Raw genomic sequence first — 25,447 nt, 5'->3', positions numbered from 1 at the left:
AAAAAAAAGTAGATTTAAAAATAAGATATGGGGATGCCGTGAGAGCCACACACCAGTCTGGCCGCCCAAGCACTCCAACGCGCCCATATGCTTCCAGATTTCCAGTGTAAGTGACATGTCATTTCTTTGCCGTCAGAGGTGGGACCACAATGGAGGAGACTTCCTTGAGACTGAGCTCAAGGAAACTTCTAGGCTCCATTCTCTCCTGCGCTCACCACCTTCACACCCAGAATCAGGAGGCCACTTGGCAATCCATTCCGCCACTTGGGCTCGGGGGTCATTACTGTCCCTTCAACAGGTCAAGCCTGGTGGCATCGGGCCTCCTCCATGCAGAGCTCCCACTGCTGAACCCGACAGTTCAGTTATGTGATTCTGGCCACACATGCTGGCGGGGGCAGGGAAGCCTCTAACAGTGAAGGAGCCTTGACCATCTAAATGCGGACCCAGCCATGCCCAAGACGGTCCCGGGCACCCGGAGGCCCCACCAGCGGCCACCAAGGTTCCCTGAAACATTACCGGACATATTCTTTCTTGTTCTCCTCTGTGACAGGAACGTTTCGGCCATTGGGTTTCAGTTCGTGCTGAAGAATCCTCCCGAAAGCATTGTGTTCCACACAGAAAGTGTGGTCCAGCACAGGGGTGATATCGTTCTCTCTGTCAAAGTTCGGACAGAAGACGGATGTCAGATCTTTGCCGCTTTTATACAGCAGGGAAGAGAACAGGAGCGGGAACAATCCGGGGCACAGACAGATGGCATTTACTGACTGACACCCCGGAGCTGCAGGAGGAAGGAGAGAGGAGCCTCGGGCAGACACAGAGCCTGTGCCTGGGCAGGGGGGCAGGCCCTGGGAGGAGGCGGGGGACCCCAGCTCCACATCCAGATGTGCCCTTGACTCTCAGCTTCCCCCTTCGCAGGATGGTGATGGTAGCTCTATCATTCTGTGATCTTACAAGACACGGTGACCTGATTGCTTTGTCAACTGAGTCTCTGAACAGAGGGAGGGATTCATGAAGAGTCAACTGAGTCAAAGGAAAAGCAACCTGCAGGGAGACACACCTAGACGATACGGTCCCCCCTTGTAAGGCAGCCATTCACACAGAGTAGCCCTTGAGAGTTCAAACAGACTCCTCCGCCTGCCGCACTTCTTGAAACACAGAGTGAAAGATCTCCTACGTACGGGCTGGAGGCCCTACCCCCCGCAGACTGCCTGTTCCCAGCAGGGGCCACGGGCCAACAGAGCGCAGGACGCAACTCAGTTCAGGTCCTCGGCACGTCCTCCCTCTGCCAGAACCTGGGTCTCTCGCTCCCGTGGCATCAGCTCACTGACAAGGACCTGCAGCAGCACCCACGGTCACCGTGGAAGGGGGCCAGCTGCATTCAAGAGCGTTTTAGGAGAATTCTAAAACAAAGGTGACTAGAATTTTTCCTGATCCTCTTCTTGTATCAAATGTTTTGACATAAGGTACTTCGATACTAATTTTGTTTTTGATACTTTCCCTCCAGAGATTAACTGGAGACCCCCCCCCCCCCAGAGAGTCAAAAGCAAACCACCCACCCACCTATGAGGCTCAGGGGACTAACACTTGTGATCCTTCCTTAATAATTTGAGGGGACAACAAAAGAAATCAGTCTATGAAGTGAAACTGGCCAAACATCATGAAGAACATTAAGTCAACTGAGTATTTCTTACTCAATCTACTTTTACGTTTCTGGTTGTAAAACAGCATTTTCTTTATTTCTCTTCTCCAACTTCACACCCACCCCTCAAAAACATTCACATGCGCACACACACACACGCATACAGAACAATTCTATCCGGCGGACGAGACAGTGGCAATGCATTCACTGACCAGTGAGGCTGTACTTACAGAATCCATACTAAGCTCTTATGTAACTCTGGGTCCACCGACTCCAAATCCGAGAGCTGGATGGGTTTTCCCAGTAGCTGCTTATAGAAGGGAACCGTGAAGCCCCCATTTATGTAGTGGCCGTGGAACACGGCGAGACCCATGATCCGGCCCACAAAATGGAAATAAGACAGATGGTCCTGTAGGGGGCACCAGAGAACACGAATTCAGTAGGAAAAGGCCGAGCCGAAGTAGATACCTTTGTGCTTTCTCCAAGCTTCTCGGGAGAACGAACTGTCCCATCTGACTCGGTTGGTTACTCACAGGTTGTGCTCACAGATGGAGGAAAGAAGGCTGGTCAGGTAGTCAAAACCCAGAGCACGTCTTTATAGGTCATCTGAGTATTTGATAGGCCCCGAGTGCAAACACCTCCTCGGGATTGCTACATCATTTGTGGCACTCAGTGTAAAAGGAAAATGCAGAACACCCCTTACTCAAAAATTACGAATTCAAAGGGCAGCCGCAGACTCAAACCAAGCAGAGGCCCTTCTAAGCGCAGGGCGCCCGAGTGCACTGCGTTACCGAGAAGGAGAGCAGAGGGCAACTCCCCGCCTTCTACCATCCCTCCCGAGTCCCTGGGGAAAGCGGAAGAGAAAAAACCCAAAGAAGGAAGAAAAAACAAAAAAGGAACATAAAGGAAAAGTCTCTGCACATGAAGCAGAAAAACCAGAGCTGTTCTGGTTTTTAACGGGGAAACACACACCTCTGCTTTCAGTCGGAATTAGAATCAGAATTCATCAAAACCTCACTGCCATCTTGGTAAAAGACTCTGCTCTGTCACATCTGAATGCTTGTAGAGGACAGCTGGTCCCAGACTTTGCCTCAGAGGCCATGGGCCCGGCAGCGGTGACCACGGGACACAACCCCACGGGGACAGTCCTCCACGAGCACTCGTGGCCAAAAAGGCCAATCATGGAAAATTCCACTTCTGACTGGGAGGAGGAGGGACGTCATAGCCCACGTCTCAGAATGACACGGCCCACAAATACAGTCCTCATACCTCGGTTCCCCCAAATGGCAACAAAGGGCTTGTGAGTATTCGAAGCAGCTCGGTTTCACTCTTGTTGTCTTTGAAAATAACATACCCAGTGATCCCAGGCACAGAACACACGGGAGAGAAATCATCCACATTAATCCAGTTCCCACTCTCCTTCTCAGTGTCTATTTACCAGAGACTCTTAAGTCTACAATGAGTAAACCAAGGATAGAGACCAAACCTGAAAATCCATTTTAAAAAATGTTCCTATTTGCTCCCCCTTTACTCGTGAATACTTACGGGGTTGATTGAAGAGTCTGGGTTGATCTGCAACATGTAAATGTTGTCCGTAGAATACTGGAAGAGTCCATAGTACGGATTCAACATTTCATGGCACAATAAATAAAGCCACTCCCTAGGAAAAAAAAACAATGAAAGTCATTTTATACGTGCGGAAGTGTCCGGTCTTCTGTCTTACCAAAAGGACTGATCCCCTGAGCCCTGGAAGGCCCCACCGGCAGGATACCCTGCTCTGAGAGAAGGTGACTTGCACAGACTGGGAAGTAACAACTTGCTTCTGGTCGAATGAGAGATGGCTTTTCTGGCCCAGATCCCCCACAGCTCTGAAGCTGAGGAAGACCCACGGTGGCCTAGAGTCAGGACCGCCTCCCAAGGGCAGTGTTCTCGACAGTTACCGTGTCACCTCAGCTAAAGATGTTCTCTGCTACTGTGCAAAGGTCCACATCTCAGGTGATGATGTTCATGATGCGGTAATAACGGACAAAAGTACAAGAGATCCTACTTTTATTTTAGAAAGAGTGCGTGTGCGCGCACATATACACAAAACAGGAAGGATATCTACGCAAGAAAGTGGAGGAGGATGTACAGGACACACTGACAGTAATTAACGATAATTAGCATTCCGGGGCATTTGCAGTTTTCTTTTGCTTCTTTCTAGAAAGTTTTTAAATTTCCAATTGCAACGTGTTATCAACACGTGAGGAGAAGATATTTGTGGGAAGATGGATTAAGAATGACTTTTGCCCTTCATAATCTCCTATCTTGTCGAATTCTTATCTTTTGCCATAAACATTTACTGCTTTTTTTTTCTTGAGAGAGAGCACAGAAGCAGGGAAGGGGCAGAGGGAGAGGGGGAGAGAGAGTCCTAAGCAGGCTCCACGCCCAGCAGACAGCCCAACGTGGGACTCGATCTCACCACCCTGAGACTGTGACCTGGGCCCAAATCAGGAGTCAGACGCTCAACCGACTGAGCCCCCCAGGCACCCCAACATTTATTGCTTTTATAATTTAAAAAACAAGCTTAACACTTTAATTCTAATGGTTCTAAAATCTGGATGGGAGATCTAAGAATAAATTATTTTCAGAAGTCCTGTATATTCCAATCATTATAAAAAAAAAGCCCCAAATCAGAAACCATCAAACAAAACAAGCATTCTCAATAGAATCTGCAGGAATGTGGGGAAAATGTGGGGAAGACCATACAGAAGCACCTGTGGCACTTTTAACAAAGACTCTTTTCTTCTTTCTATTCAAAATTCCTTTCAAATGGATAAATTTCATTAAGATAAACAGCCCCAAGTTCTATTCTGGAATTCCTTACTCTGTCAAATAGAAAAGGCAGAGAATTGAGAAACATTATGAAAGGATAAGCACACGTGCAAATAATCCAAGAACACTGTGAGAATACACAAAAAAAGATCAGACCACAACAAAATTATGTATCAAACTCAAAACAGAAAGGAAGTGCTGGAAGCAATGAGACTCCAAATGTTACAAAATTCTTTACTAAAAAGGCAGAATTCCCCAACTGTAAGACCTGGATTCATCCCCAAGTTTTAGAGTTTGCGTTTGAGAAGAGTCATTTTCAAAAGCCAAGGACCTGCAACTGTCTAGACAGGAAATGATTAAAACACAAGCAAACATTCTGACCGCGTCACGCACGAGGTAGGGAGGCATATTGGGTATGTTAAGGAAGTGGTAAGGGGAGAGCTAACTATACAGGCAAAATGGTTTTTTAACAATACAGGAAATGGTTCAGAACCAAACACTGGGGAAGTGAGTGTAGACTGATTCTCATCGACCAGATAATGAATGCAGGCACACACACATGGTATTTAAATTTCTCCATAGCTCTCCGAGATAGGTCTGATCCCCTGTAGACGTGAGGAAGGATCTGAGGGGTGAAACAATGCAAGACCCAGCTGGAGGCAGGAAAGCCAGCAGTCACAGCTCTTTCCACTAGAGCACCACATCAACCAAGGGAGCTCCCCAAAGACCTCTCCACGTGGAAGACTTGATAAAAAACGGGTTATGCGGAAGGAACAGAACTCCTACCACACGAAACCAAGCTATTCACATGCGTGCCGGAATATGTAATACCAGCCATGCAAAGGAACGACAGTAGGTTGGAACAGTTCAGGATACTGAATTTCTCAGACTATAAAGGAAATAGCATACAAGAGAAAATGCAAGTGGTCTGACTTGAACTGTTGAGGCAAATATGAATATATAACTAGGAAGATTCTCAGCTACAAAGGGGGACAGAAAACCTAATCCTCTTGCCCAGGACAGAATTTGTGTTATCAAGGGCCAACAGACGTTACGTTTGCCGAAAGAAAGATGGTTGCTAGCATCAAGATTGAGAATTTCAAGGAAGAACCTTGGGCTAGTCGTGAAAGGAAAAATGTGTCCCATGGACAGCTGGTGCTGATGTGAGCTCACTGCTAGGCAAACGCATGCCTATCTGCACCCTTTATCCCTGGTGGACTTGGCAGGAGGGCGGGAGGAGGGCAGAGACAGGCAGTGGGCAAAAGGTGGAGGCATGATTCTATCCAGGGCCAAAGGGCAGATCGTGACTTCTTGCTTTTTAATTCTTTTCGTTTGGCTGCTGAAAAAAATCCCAGCTCTACCCAGAAACCAATTATAATTGGGCCACTTATAATGCTTGTCAGAACATAATTTTTCTTGGGGTAGCTGCTGTAGGGCTGAGAATTTGCCCCTAAATGGAGAGCACGTGACACTGTTCTGTCCCCCTGACTTCCCAAGACACGGGCACCTCCTTGGTAGCCTCTACCAGAGCTGGGGTTTTAGAATTACTTGTGTAATTCTTTCATTAATGTCTGTACCTCATGAGACTGAGAACACCTTTGGATGGGGACTTTGGAGGGGTGAAGGGGCCAGAGAACACGTTAACTTTGTTTATTATTGTATCCCTAGTGCCTTGTACATGGTGGAGTCTTGACATTTAATGGTTAATGAATAGACACAATTCTTACAAGAGCACACAAATTATAGGGGTGTTCTTGAAGAACATTCAGTCATGTGAAGACTCCATCATAGGTGATAATTTTTCTCATTTTATATTTTGTTACCATGGAATCAATAAATGAGTACGTTATGATAACATAAAGAGATAAAAAAGTGCTGGAGCAATGCGACCACTGTGGACAACAGTATGGAGGTTCCTCCAAGAATTAAAAATAGAAATATCATGTAATCCAGTAATTCCACTACTGGGTATTTACCCAAAGAAAATGGAGACACTAATTCAAAAAGTCGTAAGCGCTCCTGTGCTTACTGCAGCATTATTTACAACAGCCAAGATATGGAAGCAACTTCAGTGTCCACGGACAGACGAACGGGTAAGGATGGGATGTACACACACCAGGGAATGTGAATCATAAAAGATGATGAGAGCTTGCCATTCGTGACCACATGGATGGACCCAGAGGGTATGATGCTGAGTGAACTAAGTCAGATAGAGAAACACAAATACCATATGATTTCACTTACATGTGGAATCTAAAAAATACAACAAAGCAAAGGAACAAAGCAGAAACAGACCCGTAAAGACAGAGAACGGATGGTTGCCGGAGGTAAGGGGGCTGGGGGGGGGGGGTCACGAAATGGGTGAAGGGGGGTGGGAGGTGCGGGAACGAGGCAGAATCACGGGGAGAAAGGGTACAGCATAGGGTCACGGTCAGCGGCCGGGCGGCAGCGCTCGCTGGACGGTGACAGGTGGCGGCCACACCTGGGAGCAGAGCATTTAGGAAACCCTGCGTTGCACACCTGAAACTAACGTCACACTGTATGTCAAGTATACTGCAATAAAACAACAACTCGGGGATGAGCAAGTGAAAATAAACTAGACTGCTCAGAGCCACCGCTTCTGCTCACGTTAAGAAAACAGGCTGGAAGAAAACAGCACTGGAAGTCGGAATCTCCCAGAAGCAGGGGGAAAACAAGCCAAGACGGGAAATGAAAAGAGGAGGGACCGGAAGGGTCCGTCCAGGGAGTCCAGGTCGGGGTAACAGGCCCTTCAGCAAGAGCAAAGCAGGGAAGCGGAAGACAGGAGGTCCCGTGAGCAGGAAGAGGCCGCTGCTTCGGCGGACCCCGGACCCCTGTCGGGGGGGGCTCTTCTGGGACCTGGGGACCCGGCGGGGTCAGGAGCACTCCCGGGCGCACGGGCCATGCCGGCCGCGGCCCCGGGGGAAGGCGGGGAGCTCGGGGGCAGGGAGGGACCGTGTGAGCAGACCCCAGAGGACAGAAGGAATAGGCTACATGACAATCTCGGGACACTCTAGGCCGAGGGGACACGAAGGCAAAGGGCCGAGGGAGGCCGCCGCGAGAGAGCAGCGGCCGGAGGGCAGAGGCCATGGGCCAGGCCTGGGGGCGACCTGTGGGGTGTTAGCTGGGAGCCTGGGGCCGGGGGAGGACCGGCAGAGTCTCCAGAAAGCTGGCGGCGGCCTGTGCAGGGCAGTGAGGGGCAGCGGGGGGCGGGCGGGGGGCAGAGGGGCCACAGGTGATCTGGACAGGGCTCTCTGCCGAGGGCCACGGGTGGAGCTCTGGCAGGTGACAAGGGAGGGCGTGAGGGCGGGCTGGGCACCGAGGAAGGAGAAACAAGAAGCTAGTATGAGGGGCCATAAGAGATTCGGGACCATTAGGTTTAGGAGGCTTTACAAATCCCTAAGAAGAGCCCAGGACAAACAGGTGCGGGGTTGAGGGGGGCGAGGGGCGGGGTCCAGGCTCAGAGACGGAACCCAGGGCGCACTCAGGCGACCCCGGGACTGAGCCAGGGGCTGCTGATGCTCCGGGGTGAGGAGCACCCGCACAGGGGACTGGCAGGAGGCAAACAGAGAGAGGGTGGTGTCCCAGAATCGAGTGGAAAAAGTGCTTCGAGAATAGGGAGTGACCAACGATGTCAGGTGCTGCTGACAGAGCAGGACAGATGAAGGCCACAGAGTCATCGTGGGGTGGGGGGGGGGGGGGGCGGGGGGGGATCCCCGACCAGGGAGCTTCAGAGGGCAGAAACGTTTGCTGAGGACAGCGGGGGAGGGGGTGTGGAGAGGAAGCGAGGGATGTGGAAGCAGGGCTGGGGATGTGCACAGCTCTCGCGAGGGATTCTGCTCCAAGGAGAACAGAGAAACAGGTCAGTGACCGAGGGAGTAGTTTTTAACAAATTTGTGTTTGCCTTGGAATTTCTCATTGCTTTTCTTTTTACTTTGCTCTATTTGCCTTTAGGGCCTCCTTAAAGCGTACACAGGGAGGGGATACAGCGTCCAGCGAAGGTCTGGGGGGCATGTTTATTTAAGAAGGGAGTAGTGGTAGCGCACGCGTACGGCGATGAGACTGACCCGAGAGAAAGGAACATTCTGAGGAAATGAGACAGATGTGAACAACAGTAGGAGCATGAGGACCTGGCCGCGTTGTGCGAGGGGCAGGGCCGCTCTTCTATGGGAACACACCTGGGCCATTGAGGGCCACGCAGGGCATATGGGGCCCCCTGGGTCTAGATGCTGGCAGACTGGATATTTGGTGGCAGTGAGGAAATACTCTCTACTTTGCTTCTGTGTCCTCAGTCAAAGTGAAGCAGAGTCAGCAGCTGAGAGCGAAGGTGGGCGGGAGCGAGGGAGAGGTCTGAGGACGCGCACAGGCGGGAGGCGAGAGAAGCATCGAGAGAAGCACGGCACGGCTGCAGAGGCCGCTGAGCCCTCCCGGAGGCTGGCGTCCCTAAGGGGGACAGAGGCCAGCAGTGTGGCGGGCATCTTCCTCCAGCTACCCGCCGCTGCTCAGCCGAGGCCCGGCAGCCCCAGGATGGGACTGTTGGAGGTTTTGCTGGACAAGTGCAACAAATGGAAAGAGGAGCAAGGCAGTGATGATGGTGGTGGATTACATGTCAGCAGGAAGTAAGGAAGGGAAGGGGGGAGAAAAATAGAAAAAAGGCAGTAGACTCTGGATGATGGGTGGTCCTGGATGGGGCTAAATTACTCCTGGTGAAGGAAGGACTAAAATCAGATTGTCATCAGACCACCCGCTCAGTGACACTGGGTGCTGGAAGACAGGACAGCAATGTTTTCAAAGGTCTGAATGAAAATTACTTTCTTGGGGCGCCTGGGTGGCTCAGTCGTTAAGCGTCTGCCTTTGGCTCAGGTCACGATCCCAGGGTCCTGGGATCGAGCCCTGCATCAGGCTCCCTGCTCAGCGGGACACCTGTTTCTCCCTCTCCCACTCCCCGCTGCTTGTGTTCCCTCTCTCGCTGTCTCTCTGTCAAATAAATAAATAAAATCTTTAAAAAAAAAAAAGAAAATTACTTTCTCCCTAGAAGTCTATAAAAAAAGCGAACTATTAAAGTGCAAATTAACAGATATTTTCCACAAGACCTTGGAAGATTCACCTCCCACAGGCCCTTTCTAAGAAAGCTACTTCAGGATATACTCCAGTAACATGAGGGAGTAAACCAAGGAAGAGGAAGCTGTGGGATCCACAAATCAATGCTCTGACCTAGGAAAGCAGCAAAGGCCCATGACGATGATGGTGCAGAAGGCCCAGAGAACCACCAGTCAGGACTGGACAGTCTCCACAAGGGAGACACATGGAAGAAGGGGGCAAGGGGGGGGGGTGGCAAAAGATGAAGCTTAACGGGGCAATAAAGACAAAGCCTGGTTGTTGTTTTTTTTTTAAAGACAAATACGAAGAAATTCTTGGAAAAATTAAAATTTGTTCAAAAGGCTAAAATAAACTCTAGAATACCACTTAACACCTCAGTGAATGATATTTACATGGTCACGATAATATAAACAATGTACTGATTTTCAACTCTTAAAAATAATAGGTAGACAAGCACAGGCTACAGAACAGACTACGAACCTTCAACCTTGATGATGCAAAAGTATGCCAGATGCCAGGATGTAGGAGGCAAAGGGGGAAGGATTCCTGAAGGGGAAGTCAGGAGGATTTATGTCCTTTTTGCTTATGAAAAAGAGGGTCAAGAGATCATGTCTCTAGTTGACAAACCAAAAATAATGGTGAAAACACAGTATGTAGTTACAAAGACAATGAAAGAAGATCTACAAATGGCGACAGCACCAAACTAGGAAGTGAGAGTATTAAATTAGATCCTCACCACAAGCATTACCCAAGTCTGTGTCTATGACCATACATCCTGAAGTCAACGCATAATGTCTGAACTTGGCCAATTTAGTGACATAACGTTACCTATTAGAAGAGAGAGTTAAAAGAGCAAAAAAGGCAGTTGTCTCAAAGGTGTAAAGAGGTAAGATGGGAAATAACAGTTTTTCATTCTTCTATTTTTAAGATCATTTGCATGAATGATTTTGACCAACGAGTCACTTTGCAAAATTCCTTTGACACCAGTGCCCCGGAAGTCCTCTCCTGGGAAAAGCAAGGCTGCTTCACTCCCAGACTGATTTCAGGAGCAGGTCCCTCGTGTTTCAGGTTCAGAGCTGCCAGATGAAGTGGGGGATGGGGAGGATGGTAGAAAAGCTGAAACCTATCTTTCCAAGAAGTAAATTCAGGGTGAAGGAGATGTGCCTTCTGGTGGATGTGACACAGCCTCGTTCCCAGGAGCACTGAAGGCCATGCGGGGGTCCTGACTGCCCCAGGACAAGTGCCCTCAAAAACCTCCCGTCCCGGCGGCCCAGAGCCCAGCGCAGTAGCAAGTGGGGCCACCCCAGCTCCTCACCTCGCCACTCCGCCATAATCCAAACCTTCTTCTCCCCGGAACTTCACCATCAGCCGCTTCTTCAGATCCTTCGGCCGCATCTTCATGATCTGGCGGTAAGACTCCTGCTCGGCAAAATGACAGTGTCAGAGAGAAGAACAGGTGGCATTCTTGGAGTTACAGAAAGGTGAAAGGTTGTCGGTGATGGAGCCCAAATCAGGATGCACATTCATTTAAATCCGAGTCTGATCTGGTTCCCATTCAGAGTGTTGATTCGGTGTCCCGTATGCGGCGGCTTGTCGCCGGATCTCCCCAGGTCTCCCTCAGAATCGACAAGGCAGCCCGTGCCAGGCGAAACCACACCGAAAGGACACACACACACCCGCATTTTCAGCACGATCACTAAAGGCTTAACAGCAACCATCCTCACTACAGCCCATGTTCTCCACACAATTTAATTTTAATGTGCCATACTAAGAACAGCTTATATGTTTTATTTTTTCTTAAGATTTTATTTATTTGCCAGAGAGAGAGAACGTACAAGGGGGGGCAGCAGGCAGAGGGAGAGAGTGAGGGAGGCTCCCTGCTGGGCAGGGACCCCGATGCGGGGCTCGACCCCAGGACCCTGAGATCATGACCTGAGCCGAAGGCAGACGCTCAACCGACTGAGCCACCCAGGCATCCCAACTTACATATTTTAACCAAAATGAAGACATCCCTGGAGAATATGAACAGTAAAAGAATTCTGAGCCTGTTTTTCTATCTGAGGTGAAGAGTCACATGATTTGCACGGAGTCAAAAAAGCAAAAAAAAAAAAAAAAAAAGCGTTTAAGTCAGACATACTACTAGCTTACCCAAAACACAGAACAGGTGGCCAGCCCAGCCTTTCCCCAGATTCAGTCTTTTGAGTGGAACTCACTAAATGTTTGTAGATATTTTCAATGATAAGGCACTTAAGAATCTTTCCATGCTTTAAATGTAATGTAATTCAAGCTTTAGAACCCAAGAGGGAAAGAGGGTGCTCAGTGGAAATGATCTGGCAGCAACATGTCAGTAATTCAGCACTCTCCTCTCCCTGGCAACCACTGAAGACTGCTCAATGGCCATTTTGGCTGATCTGTCCATATCACCCAACACTGGCTGAGCTCGGGTGTCGAGCCTGGCCCTGGGCACTTCCTCAGTGCCCATCACCAGGAAGACCTCACTGGGCTCCCCACAGCCCCCGGCCTCGCCCTCCGTGCCCCTCTCGCAGCCGCTGCAGCCCAGTGGGGATCTGAGTTCAGTTCTTATCCAGTCTCCTTTGATCACTTCTGCCAGCGGTTCCACAAAGGCAGGCAGGATATGGCCCAAACATCACTGAGATTTTACCTTCTGATCAGAAGGGCCTGCCTGTTTAGAGGTCTTGATCCCACCGGGGAGCTGTATGAAGGACGGAACCCTGATTTTCAGGAACCACCTGATCGTCCTATTTCCAGAAAACACATTAAAAATATGGTGGCCAGCTGGCCACTAAGCTTCTCTGAGGAGGCAAAGCCATTAGGTGAAACTCTGTGTAAGACAACAGAAGGAATGACTGGTTCTAAAGAAACCATGCAGATAGCGGGAATATATAATCTGCACAGAGCAGATAAGAGGACTGACAGTATTATTTAGCACTAGTTTCCATATAAATCTCTTTATTTTCACTTCAGAAGTTCTTGAGCTTTTAAACTCTTACCAAAGGAGAAAAGTCTCTCTGTGGCCATTGGTCCTGAAAAAGACCTACAATTTGCTGAGTAATAAAATCAAGACCTGAAGGGGCGCCTGGGTGGCTCAGTCGGTGAAGCGTCTGCCTTTAGCTCAGGTCATGATCCCAGGGTCCTGGGATCAAGCCCCACACCGGGCTCCCTGCTCAGTGCGGAGCCTGCTTCTCCCTTTCCTCCCCGCTTCTGCTCTCTCTCGCTGTCTTTGTCTCTCTCTCAAATAGATAAAATCTTTCAAAAAACAAAAAAATCAAGACCTGAAACACCAAACAGAAAGAACTCACTGTTAACAGGGTTGAACCGTCTATGCCTCACTGCTGGTTGCACTGAATCCCATACCTCAAATATTTCTTCTCTGGATACTTCGATGCGGCAATGACCGGCTTGGGGCTGCTGAAGTGAAAGTTCGTGTCTGAGGACCTTCAGCTTCTGGACTAAATCTCTTTCATATCTCTGGGCAGGAAGCTCCTCGTCTTCCACAGAGCCCTCACTGGGCAATGGCAGCGGTTGGCTGGGCTCCTTTAGTTGGCACTGGTGACTTGAGGAGAAGACAAGCATCAAGGTCACTCCAAAAGTAGTGGCCAAGGGAGCTGCAAGCAAGGGCCCCCCCCCATACCAAGCAACTGAGAGTTCGTTACACAGAACTTCAAGAAGAAATGTTCTCTCTGCTGACATAACCACATACAAAGATATGTAAACACTGACAGTGTCCACCACTGGCCTAAATAGAGAAGTCTAGATATGTCCTAAGTCAAGAAGATACCCCAATTCCAAGCCACTGCTTATCCCATACATCTTCACTGCTATGAATAAAAGCAGAAATTGCGATCATTTATCATGCATCTAGTATGTCTCTGAGAGACTGACCGACGCACTAGGAGATGCACCTCGGTGGCTAGAATTGCATGGAGCTGCAAGCTGATTATCGTAAAGGGGGCAAACAACGCGAGAGCAGTCTACTGGGAACCATTCCTCAGTTTCACAACCCAGACATTTCTAAGCCCACTCACAAAATTCCAGTAAAATCAAGGACTAGGAGGAGCAGAGGGATGAAGTGGCATTTATCTTTTTCAGGTTCTGCCCCCAAGGTCAGCTGTCAATGAGAAGCGCTACGTGGGCTCTTACGTTCTAGAGAACACAACAAACCTGGGACACTGAACGTGGGATCCAAGGTAACTCCCAGGTCCAAGTTGTCCGGGAATGACGGGCACAGGAAAAGGCTCCGGCGAGGAGCATTACCGACTGCGGCAGCCCTTCCGGGTGGTGACGAACAGACACTAAGAAAAAGCCTCATTTCACTGCCCCTCACTCTAAGGGCCACGCACTCCTCAGAGAGCCACGTGTGGAAGCTTCGAGAATGGAGCTAAGACTGCCCTCTGAGTGAATTTCACTGAGGCTGCAAGCAAGAAAAGGGGGGCAACAATACAGCTCCGAACAGCTCACAGCTTACCTGAGAGCTTGAGATATGCACCTGTCCACCGACTGTTTATCATATTTTACTTACACTTATTCTCCACTAATACACAAGGCAGTAGATAAATTAAGAGAAATATTAGTAGAAAACATTACATTATAAATGTAAGAGGTCAACAAAGATTTTATGAAAGTCTTACTTCATGATGTGATGTAATCTTGGGTCTGTAAACTGGGTGGTTCGGTTATTATGATCTACAAAATATATTCTCCCCGAAACTGTACTTCTGACTTCCCAGCCTGGTGGCAGTGGTCCAAGTTCATCACAATTCACACTGTTAAGGTCTCTACCAAAATGGAAGATAACAGAGAGGTTTGTCCATCTGCGTGTGGAGGCATAAGACCAAAACTTCAGCGAGAGGAGCCACAGGAATCCCTGATCAATGTGGCCATGGCCCAGTTTCACTAAGAGGGACAGTCATGGTGCTACTTACGCCAAACTCCCACCGAGTCCAGCCCTCTGTGCCACAAGTGGCAGCGACACCCGAGAGAGAAAAACGGAGCCCTCAGAGCCTATAACCGTGATGGTGAACCTGGTCCACCCAGGGAAGAGCATTTCTTACACCAAAGAGGGCCAAGTAGCAGGAAGCAGCAGACTGCTGTCAGAAAACTCTCTGTATTTACGAGCTAAATTAAATGCTCCAAGGTCACAGAGGTGTCCTCACTGAAAAGCTCCCAGAAGCCCGAGAGTAAAGCTCATGGGGACATAATAACATGCCTTCGAAATCTCTCCGTTCTGAGCAGGTGCGCCGGGAAGCGGCATTCTCATGCTTTAGGGGACTCTGTTCCACAAGTGTTTCTGATCCTACCCTCGCACTTAGTGATTTCAATACAGTCCAGTCATGTGGGAGCACAACATCACCGACCAGGTCGCTTGTCTAATTAGCACAAAAACTGACATTTCTTACAGTGGGGACTAAAGAGACACCTCATTCATTTGCAGGTAGGTAATGAATCTGAAATTCAACAGCGACTCGGAAAGTCAGCGATAGGAAGCTTGTTCTCAGATGAAACAAATTATGAATAGAAAGGAAATGAGCATTACTAAAAACGTTATTAGGTAGTAATGCTGTTCTAAAACAAAACAAAACAAATTTTGAAAAGGAAAGCAAAACAAAGAAAAAAGAAAAGAAACAACTCCATTATGGGATGGGGGAGGGGTGGGGGTCTCTCTGACCTGGGCTCAGATGTATGGCCTTGTAGAAGGAATTCGTATAGAAAAGCTTCATCTCCCCCAGGAATGGTCCCCAAGGGACTGAGGCAATAGGGACAGTAAAGTAGAAGAGAGAAAGGGTAATAGAGTCTTTATATTTCCTTTGTAACGTTTTCTGATGGAAAATTTTCAGCACATACAAAAGTAGAGAGAGACCATTAATGAATAACCCACTTCGACCATTACCACCTCACCGTCCACCTATTTCAAACACGCCCCTACTCGCTCCCACCCCCAGCCCCGATTATTTAAAGCAAACCCCAGCCATCCTATCATTTCATCCATTGCTTATTTTTAGATGAAAATGACAGCAACACACCTTGAAGGGCTCACTGATTTTTCAAGCAAGAGCACATCTGATTTCATCTAGGGGCAAGGGTCTTTCCAGTTACGTGAACCGATTTCACAATCCAGGCCTGCTCTCTCAAGGACCCACTTGTGTGCCAACAGCAGGTGCCCAGGTACCAAAAGGAGTCTCAAGGGGGCAGCAGAGCTGGGACTCCAACCCAGAGAGCCTGAGTCCAAGCCCCTGTGACTCATCCTCTCTGCGCTGCCAAGCTTCTTCCAGCCCAAGGGGTGCTATCAATCAGCAGGGGGGGGCGGCAGCAGAGGTGGGGGGAGGAAGTCCCCCCGAAACTGCTGGAGAAAGGGCTCTGACTGCACCCAGTCTAGAAAACTCACCTTGGTATCCTGGGGTCGTGCCAAGTGCTGACTCCAGTCTGTGTGTGCAAAAAGTAAACTTGGCCCTGCACCGTTGTTCTTTGTTCTGCATGAGAAACCAGAGGCGGCGGTTAGTTAGAGTCCATTCCAAGGAGAGTTGTCCAAGAATCTTCTCAGCACAGAGCCTAAGCTTCCTCTCGGTTTTCTTTTGAATCACGGAGACGAGAGGACAGCGGTGAGCTTCTGCCAGACCGTCTCACTTCACAAGCCCTGTGCGCGTATTTGGGCGGCTCGCCCTGCTCGCCCCTGCAGAGCGGTGCTCCCCTTCCCCGGCCACACCCCGTGAGGCGCTGGATGTGTGTCCACCTGGGTCCTGACCCCCCCCTGACCGCGGGCACCTGTGGCCGCTCTCACGTCTGCTATAGTCTGCATCTCTCCATTACATTCCTCCTTCCCTGGGTTCTCCTCTCGGGGGCAGTCAGACGCTCCTGTTTCCCTCGTACCCAGCGTGGTCATTCCCACATTCACATCACAGAGCGCCACACGTACCCTCATCCAGCCCACACATCATCTTGCATTTTTTTTTGGTCTTCATTTGCCTAAAATTTTCACACGATTGCTAAACTGGGAGAGTGGAACGATTGCTGACAAATTCATGATGTATCACCACCTTCTTTACTTGTCTTTATTCTGACACAGCCGTCCTATGGCACAGCTTTGCCAATGTCAGCAGTTAGGGCACGGACAAGTCCCTAAAAATGGCTTCAACGGGGAGCCATGGCAGTTACCACGCGGGACGGCGGCGCAGATTCTCTCACCATAGCCTTCGGGGAGTTCTGGTGACTGGTGGCCATGGGGTCGGTTCTGAGGCGTCTGGAGTGACCCCCGGACCTCGGGATTTCGGAGTCGCTGCGCCTGGAGTCTTTGATCTTGACTTGGGGACTCCACGAACCTGCAGTCCCCTCCCCCCGCAGCAGCACCGGTACTGTCTGTGTAAGGGGCCGGCTCCTCCATGAAGCAGCTGAGTGGCCTTCCAGGCCCTGAGTCTTCATACACGGTTCTGGAAAGGAGAGGAGCACAGTGTACATGGGGACCCCAGCCCGCAAGAAGCGCCTAAAAACCGATCGCGGCGCCCCCACACCCGCTTACTGTGCTTTCCCTCAATCGGGATGCCCCCAGTGCCTACTTGTACAAAATTTGTTCTGTCTTATTCGAACAGATAGGCTTCTTCATGAGGCACAAGCAGCCAAAGGAAGCCATATGTCAAGTGCCACCAAGGGCACGTGTAGGAAGCCATCCTCGGGGAGAGCTGAATGACTGAAAAACCCAACCTTGCACTCTAAGAAGCTCGTGAAATGAGATTTCATTTTTCTTGTTTAAAATCAAATCCAAATACTCCATTTTCCTTGTTACTTTACTCTGTAATAGAACTCCTGGTTATATAAAGTACTGCAGTGACTTTAAGTACTCTCTAACATACGTCTCTACCTCCTGAACAGTTCTGAAGACAATTTACCTTAATAGGCTATTCCCCTCACAAAGTATTTTTTAAAAACATCTTACATTGAAAACTTTCAAACATACACAAATTGAGAGACTATCTCCATAACCACCACACCCCAACAACGACCGGCTCCCAGCTACTCCTCCACTGTCCCCCCTCCACTGGATTATTTTGAAACCAATCCCAGAGTGATTGATTTCATCCTTAAATATTTCAGCATGTATCTCGAGAAGGTAAGGACTTTTCCATAATCACGACTAAAAAAAAGGGACATTGATTTTTTCAGTATCATCAAATACCAGTGTCCAAATTTCTCCAGCCAGTGGTCTCATTTATCGGGATCTAAACAAGGTCCCCACACTGCAATTAGTAGGTATTTCTTTTAAGTCTCTTTTATTATTAATTTGTAGATTCCCTTCCTTTTTATTTATTGCTCTTGCGATTTATTTCTCAGTTGTCGAAGATGGAGCTGTCTTCCATACTCTATAGAGTGCCCCCTTTTGAATGCTGCTTAGGGCCTTCCTGCGGGGCTGGGCAGCATATTCCTCCATCCTCTGCATTTCCAAGAGGCGTGTTAATCTCAGATTACCTCTCTTTTGTGGTCTTTAAGCAACTATTAATGATTACTGCCCAGCTCCGTTAAGGCATGGGGATCGCAAAACTGTGACCGTGACCAATGAGTTCTTAAGGTTTTTTTTTTCTTTTAAGTGTTTTCGGGCTTTTTTTTTTTTTTTTGCTCAGTGTTATGATAAACTCAAGAATTTTTGATATATCTGATGTGCTTCCATCCATTGTAGTTATAACTCTTAACGACGCTCAAACTCTTTGACCAGTGAAAATCTCTTTCAATTGGATCCCGAGTCTTGTGGGCGTGACCCCACTAATCTGTACAGCCTCCTTTATAAACAGGGAAACCAGACCCCGCCTGTATCCCAAAGTCCTTTCCTGCATGTCAAGCGTCAGCACAAAGGTGTGAGGGCTACTTCAGGAAGCACAAGAGCCCAAGGCAGCAGAGACGTGAGTGGGCACCGCCAGGGGGATACGTACCCTTCGTTCTCTAAAAGTCCTCTGCAGTCTACCACAGAGCCTCCAGTGCCTATCCTGTCTCGTGTCTGTAAACTGACTAAAACAGAAAAGAACGTCTTGCATTAAAATCCAGTGGCATTTCATACAATTGTCATACAGTGAGCCATTGCGAATGTGTAACTTACATATAATATTATTATACAAAGCAAGGCACATACATATACAGAAACGTATCTACTCCTAGGCTCTCAAGTATGAAGCATTTACTCCATGAGCTGCAAGCCCCCGCATACTGCTTGGAACATTCCTGGTAAATGTGGAGAAGGGAGTGCTGTGTTTTCACCCACCCCATAAAAATAACAGATTCAAAATAGTCGCTTCCTCTAAGTTACCTCATTTTTAAAGAAGATCTTTAATAAGGACACAGAGCGCACTTCCAGTATCTGGGAAGTCCAGATGAATTTAAATATTTATCCTCTATCACTACTGTGAACAACAAAGACATTTATAAAGGTGCTTCTAGTTATTCGTTTTCCCCCTGGCACACCACTCCACAGAGAAAAAGAAATCACAAACAGAAAAGCATTAAGTGAGAACTTTCTCATTATGACGGTTTTCAGGATGCATACCCACTGTTCATTTATTTTGAGTCAAGTCTCTTCCAGACAATGCCCAAAAGATCTGGGGTCCTAACTCACTCTGGTATGCTGCTGAAATACTAGGTTTTCTCCGCCTCCTTGCAATGCATATAGTCAACATTGGAATTACCCTAACATGCTAATAAGATGGGATGGATAACAGAACAAGCCACTTGACAGATAGAGCGCTTCCAATGGGACACCTCCAGTCAAGGCTTGTAACTTTAGCACATTTTTTCTCCTCCTCCATACTTCAATCCTAACTCTATAAAATCCCTATTACGTGGAAGTCTTCCAGAGTCATCCCTGCTTTGTACATACACGGTAGGTCTTCCCAGAGAAACTAGTTCTCAGCCCTCGCATGTGTGGCCACCACTCTTACCATGAACGCTTGGAGGAGACAATGACAAATTAATCGTCCATGAATGAGGTGCTTAAAATTATATTTGAAATTATAACCCGAAATGTTTTTGGAGCCTAGTCATCGTAACTCAACTTGGGATGACGGGATGAAGGGAATTTGATAAAATAATAAAACCACACAAGATGAGCATTTTTAGTGCTGAAAAGATGGCCCCGGATGTGGCTTGTCCTTTGAAATCCGTCACCACTGTCAGTGCCTCTGTGTGCTTTCTCGCCGATGAAGCGCTGAATGTTAAAGTCTGTAAAAGCATCTCTTTATACAGATGAGAAAATTCTTACCCACTATTTGGCCACGAACTGCATCAGTATCTGAGGGATTTAGTTTGCATAGATCCAAACGCTGGTCTGCAAACAAACAATTCAAAACTTAACCCAGGGAAATGGTAGCTAGGGAGGAAGGCAGGAATTGTGTATTTCAGTATTCAAAAGGGGGGAAAAAAAAAGATGCCTCATAAGCCTTCTTCAGTTGTATTGAGAGGCAGGAAAGCATTTGGTTCTTACATCCGGTATCTTTTAATCTGCTGATGGCATTGGAGAGCAGCCTCACGCAGCCCAGAAAGCCAGCCCCCTGCTTCTTGTGGATCTTCTTGTGGTTCCACACGCTGATGGTTATAGAATCCGTTTTCCCAACATACCTGAAAGCACGCAAACTCCTTTTTAATTGTCTTTCTGAATTAGGATAGCCCGCTGAGATTTAATCTGACTGACTTGTTAGTACAAAAGAGTCCTTCTCACGTGATGGGGGCTCTCTAGTCCCCATCTAACAGGCACTCGGTAAATACACACTGACTCACTTTGAAGAAGCAAAAGGACCTAACTACATCGTGATGATAATATGAGAACAGAGATTTGCTATATTTGCGTAGTTCCAAAGAACAATAAGAGGATTCCTAAATTCCCACCCATCAGGCTTTAATGTAGAATACCAATTTGCACCAAGGGCTACTTAGAAACCCTCAGATCCACCCGAAGCACCCTACAGAGCACTAACTCAGACATCACACCCCCACCTACTCTCCATGCAAATCAACCACGGAGGGCAGCTTTCGGGATGAGGAGGGACCACCACTTTCCAAGTCACTTGAGATTCTTGAGTGTAACTGCAATGAGTCTTGGAATCCAGTTACTAAAAATCCCACCCAAACTCAGTGCAATCTGTATCATACAAAACCAAGAATCACTCCAGGTTCCTTCAGTGAAAATTTCTCAGCAGGGACACAAAAATGTAGGTGGATATAAAACAGTGGTTTTCAAGCTGCAATCCATTTTAGGAATGAAGGTAAGAAATTGTCTGATGGTCGCATAGGCTGAAAGACATTCAACCACACCAAACTGTATTTACTCTTGTAGAAGATCTACTGGTACTAAAAAGTGAGATTTTAAAAGATGGAAATATATAGACCACATTATTTGCTTAATAGATATGAATAATAGTGCATTTTTTAAAAGATTTTATTCGTAAGTAATCTCTACACCAAACATGGGGCTTGAACTCACAACCCCAAGGTCAAGAGTCTCATGCTCCACTGACTGAGCCAGTCAGACGCCCCCAAAATAATGCATTAATTAATTAATTAATGTCTGCCTTCAGCTCAGGTCATGATCCCGGGGTCCTGGGATCAAGTCCCGCATTAGGCTCCCTGCTCAGCGGGAGCCTGCTTCTCCCTCTACTCTTCTTCCCCCACTCACGATCTCTCTCTCATTCTCCCTCTCTCAGATAAATAAATAAAATCGTAAAAAAAAATAATAAAGTAAAGCTCTACTACCAGGTTTGGAGTTTCACTGGAAAAGACAAAAAACAAAAAAGAGTAGCATATAGAGGACCTGAACCACCGCCCCTTTTTTCCTGTTAGCATGGCCAGGAGATAGAAAAGTTTGAAAACCCCAGTTATGGAAGCAAACCATAAAAATCCATGAAAATGTCAAACACAAGAACTTCCAAGTATACGGATTCTAAAATTAGGCAGTATGTACCCATTTGGCCATCCACTTTTGTTATCAATAAGAAATTAGTAAATCATCTTTATCTTTATTATTAAATGCTTCTCTTAAAAGCTAGATACCTACTTTCCTGGGGCTCCCCAAATGGCTTATAGAATATTCGACTCACAGATCGTAGTGCTGGTTCCATTTGGGGTCCAACGTGTTTTTCACAGTGTCCGTTGAGTGGCACTGCCCAGATCCGTCCACCACAATCTTTGCAAAGGGGTCAGGGAGTCCTAGAGGAGAGGGGACAGCCACACCTGGATGAGACTACAGCTCCATCCATGGGACACAGAACATGGTGTTACAGACTACAGAGAGCTTCAAGATCATCTAATTTAGTGAAGATTACCGTGGTGCATTTTACTCTCTAATTTAGGGTTAGTTTGATCAGCAAAATAAGTTATTGCTAGTTAGCTTCCTAAGAGAGGCAACCCAGTATGACAGATTTTTAGAGGCTAGAAAACGATAAAAAATAGGTTTAAGTTCAAAATTTCCTTTCTGATGATCACTAGGTGTGCTAATTAAATGGAAGAAAAGGGGTCTATAATTAATTGTATTTAAACTTTCTAAAAAAATAATACCTAGAAATCTTGTTTACTGATCTTTGTCTAGTTTATCTACGGACACGAGTGTTCACCAAGTCTTAATCAGGTAGGTTCCTGAAGGCTGGCGTTATGAATCACACGGATATATATAATCCGAGAGGTGGCAACGTTAGGGCTTTAAAGATACACCTGGATGGGGGCCACTACTCCCGAGCTTCCTAGCTACTTGAATAAAGCCTGTAAGCCTAAGTTTAAAGTGTGAATAATACCACTTAAGAATTGAGCAGCACTCTTGTGAGGATCAGAAAGAGTGAAAAATTCATGCTACAGGCACCTACTTTATAGTAAGTGAATTTTTTTAAGTTAAGGGGTGATTTCTTCCTGCAGAAAAGGATCCTCTCATTCTATGTTTTCCACTTTTATTTTTTTTACACTTCCTTTCATTATGAGGCTTTCAAAATGTGATTTAATTTCTAAAATTTGACTAACAATTTGACTCAAACCCAGCTATTTTATAGAAAAAATGTCTCGTGTGTATTTGAGCTGAGAGCACTACATCCAGCAGAAAGCAATGTATTCATGGGTGGAAAGACAGAAAACAGGGTGTGGCCGGAACAGGGAATGAGAGAGACCGTGTTCTTGTATGAGTTATAAACTCCGTGCCTAGCAGCTAAGGAGCCTCTGCATTGTAGTCAACTTGGAAATGAAGCTGGTCAAACCATGGATCTATTCGGCAAAGGGCAGAACTCTTCCGGGAAATATACCCAGGGATTTTTTAAAAAGTTTACATTGCAAAAGACATGTGAGGAATATTAATATTGTAAGAGAGCAAAAGCAGGTGTGTACTTACTGAAGAAGTCTTTCTTTGCAAGGTTCTTGGCACACAATACTGAAAACAAACAGAAATCTAGGTTTAGCATTTATGGAGAAGATGTTCAGGACAATTAGTTGCTATGGACTGGATTGTGTTGCCCCCTCCCCTAACTGGCCCCGAGTTAATGTCAAAGCCCTAACCTCAATGTGATGGCATTTGGAGGTGGGACCTTTAGGAAGTGCTCAGGTTTAGATGAGGTCATCAGGGTGGGGCCCTCGTGGTGGGATTAGTGCCCTGACAAGAAGAGACCCTAAAGCTTGCTTTCGTTCTGCTCTCCGTGAAAGGACACAGCAAGATGGTGGCCATCTCTATGCCACAAGAGGGCCCTCACCAAGACCCACATCTGCCAGTGCCTTGATCTTAGGCTTTTCCAGCCTCCAGAACTGTGAGAAATAGATGTTCTTTAAGCCATGTAGCCTATGGTATTTTGTTACAGCAGCACAAACGACTGAGACACGAGTCTACGTTTGCAATGGGGAAAAAAAAAATCTAGAAATTATCTTTGCCAATGATTATCTTTCAAGTTTAGTACTATGCTAAACAAAAAACCTGACAAGTAGAAAGTATTTTCTCCTCCAATTGGGAATCAACTGTAATATGTTTTAATTTAAACTTTAAATGTTAAACATACAGAGATAAATTTATCAATATGCTCTTACGACTGCACAGGATCACACGAATGCCAATTCAAATTAAGACCTACAATATTTGGGGCATCTGCCTTCGGCTCAGGTCATGATCCCAGGGTCCTGGGATGGGGCCCCACATCGGGCTCCCTGCTCCGCAGGAAGCCTGTTTCTCTCTCTCCTACTCCCCCTGCTTGTGTTCCCTCTCTCGCTGTGTCTCTCTCTGTCAAATACATAAATAAATAAAATCTTTTAAAAAAAAAGACCTACAATATTTACTTTATAGCTACTGCTAACAGCAACAAAAGGAACTGCATTTCGGACATTCAGATAAATAACACACTTTTGCAAATGCTAGATAACAGAAAGCAAGGGAGAATGATAGAAAATATGGGGCCACCATCCAGTGTTGTGAAACATAAATGAAAAAATGCATATTAAGCATTTAGCACAGGGGCACCTGTGTGGCTCAGTCGGTTAAGCGTCCGACTCTTGGTTTCAGCTCAGGTCATGATCTCAAGGTCATGAGATGGAGCCCATCGCTGGGCTCCATGCTAAGAGTAGAGATTCTCTCTCCCTCTCCCTCTGCCCCTCGCTCATACTCTCTTGCTCTCTAAAATAAATAAATAAATTCTAAAAAAAAATAATTTAGCACAATGTTGGCATATAGAGAGAATATAATAAATGTTATTATTTTAATAACAAGGTGGCACCAGGTACTGTGAAGAAATTTTGTCACCAGCTCTGTTACATGATTAAAGCTACCATCGCAAGGGAAATTATACCAATGTCACTTTTCCAGCGCTTCACAAATTTTGCCAGTTTTTAAGAATACAGTGTTTTATGACAAACATGTTATTTTATGTGTATATTCATATATATTGTTCTGCAAACTTTTCACTCAGTATATTTTTATACAACAGCCTTATCAGATATAATTCATATACAATTCGTCTATTTAAAGCATATAATTCAATGGTTTTTAATATATTCACAGGGTTGCACAGCCACTGCAATCAATTTTAAGTCATTTTCCTCATCCCCCAGAAGAGATTCCATACCCATTAGCTGTTACTCCTCAACTACCCCTCACCCTACTCCTAGGCAACCACTAATCTACTTTATGTCTCTGTGGATTTGCCTTCTGGACAGTTCATATCAATGGAATCATACTGTATGCGGCATTTTGTGACTGGTTTCTTCCGCTGTGCATGTTTTTAAAGTTCACCCATGTTGTAGCATGAATCAGTACCTCGTTCCTTTTCGTAATTGACACCCCACCGTATGGATAAACCACATTTTCTTGATCCATGCATCAGCTCAGAGACATCTGGATTGTTTCCAATTTTTGGCTATTATGAATAATGCCATACAAGGTGTGGTGTAGACCTAGATTTTCTTTCTCTTGTTGGGTATCTCTGAGGCCTTACATCTAACATTTTGAGCAAGTGCTGGACTGTTTTCCACAGCATCTGCACTATTTCATTTTCCCACCAGCAGCATCTGAGGGCTCCAATTTCTCCACACCCTAATACTTGTTATTGTCTGTCTCTGTGGTTTTTCATCTCTGGGTTTTAATTTGCATTTCTCTGATGACTAATGACTTGGAGCATCTTCTCATGTACTTATTAGCTATTGGTAAATCTTCTTTGGAGAAATTTCTATTTAAAATTTTTTGCCCTTTTTTTTAATTGGGTGATTTGCCCCCTTTCTGTGAGAATTCTTTATTCTAAATATATAGATATCTATAGATAAGATATTCTAATCAGATACAGGATTTGCAAATATTCTCCCATTCTGTGGGTTTTCACTTTCTTGATGGTGTTCTTTGAAGCAACAAAGTTTTTCATTTTGAGAAAAGTTCAATGCACC

At 46.6% G+C, this 25,447-nt stretch overlaps 1 protein-coding gene across 3 annotated transcripts in view; it reads right to left on the bottom strand.

Annotated features, from left to right (window-relative positions):
- The window catches only part of SMURF1 (SMAD specific E3 ubiquitin protein ligase 1), a 108,982-nt gene that overhangs the window by 8,333 nt on the left and 75,202 nt on the right, over positions 1–25,447 (bottom strand). For 2 of the 3 annotated variants that reach the window (XM_025863613.2, XM_025863612.2), the window contains exons 2-14: positions 22,926–22,964; positions 21,655–21,763; positions 20,046–20,179; positions 19,824–19,889; positions 18,505–18,580; positions 16,772–17,013; positions 15,975–16,059; positions 14,221–14,367; positions 12,947–13,145; positions 10,887–10,990; positions 3,185–3,299; positions 1,870–2,048; positions 517–654 (exon numbers count right to left, since the gene is read on the bottom strand). In XM_025863613.2, the coding sequence (XP_025719398.1) occupies positions 517–654; positions 1,870–2,048; positions 3,185–3,299; positions 10,887–10,990; positions 12,947–13,145; positions 14,221–14,367; positions 15,975–16,059; positions 16,772–17,013; positions 18,505–18,580; positions 19,824–19,889; positions 20,046–20,179; positions 21,655–21,763; positions 22,926–22,964 (1,633 nt within the window). The remainder of the gene's footprint in view (positions 1–516; positions 655–1,869; positions 2,049–3,184; positions 3,300–10,886; positions 10,991–12,946; positions 13,146–14,220; positions 14,368–15,974; positions 16,060–16,771; positions 17,014–18,504; positions 18,581–19,823; positions 19,890–20,045; positions 20,180–21,654; positions 21,764–22,925; positions 22,965–25,447) is intronic. The other variant, XM_073886392.1, reaches the window with a different exon arrangement.

This window comes from Callorhinus ursinus, unplaced genomic scaffold, assembly GCF_003265705.2.
Source record: "Callorhinus ursinus isolate GAN/ISIS: 27379988/994484 unplaced genomic scaffold, GSC_fseal_2.0 scaffold70, whole genome shotgun sequence".
In the NCBI taxonomy this organism is placed as follows: Eukaryota; Metazoa; Chordata; class Mammalia; order Carnivora; family Otariidae; genus Callorhinus; species Callorhinus ursinus.
The sequence above is the reverse complement of the archived record's forward strand: the minus strand, read 5'-3'. Positions and strand labels throughout refer to the sequence as shown.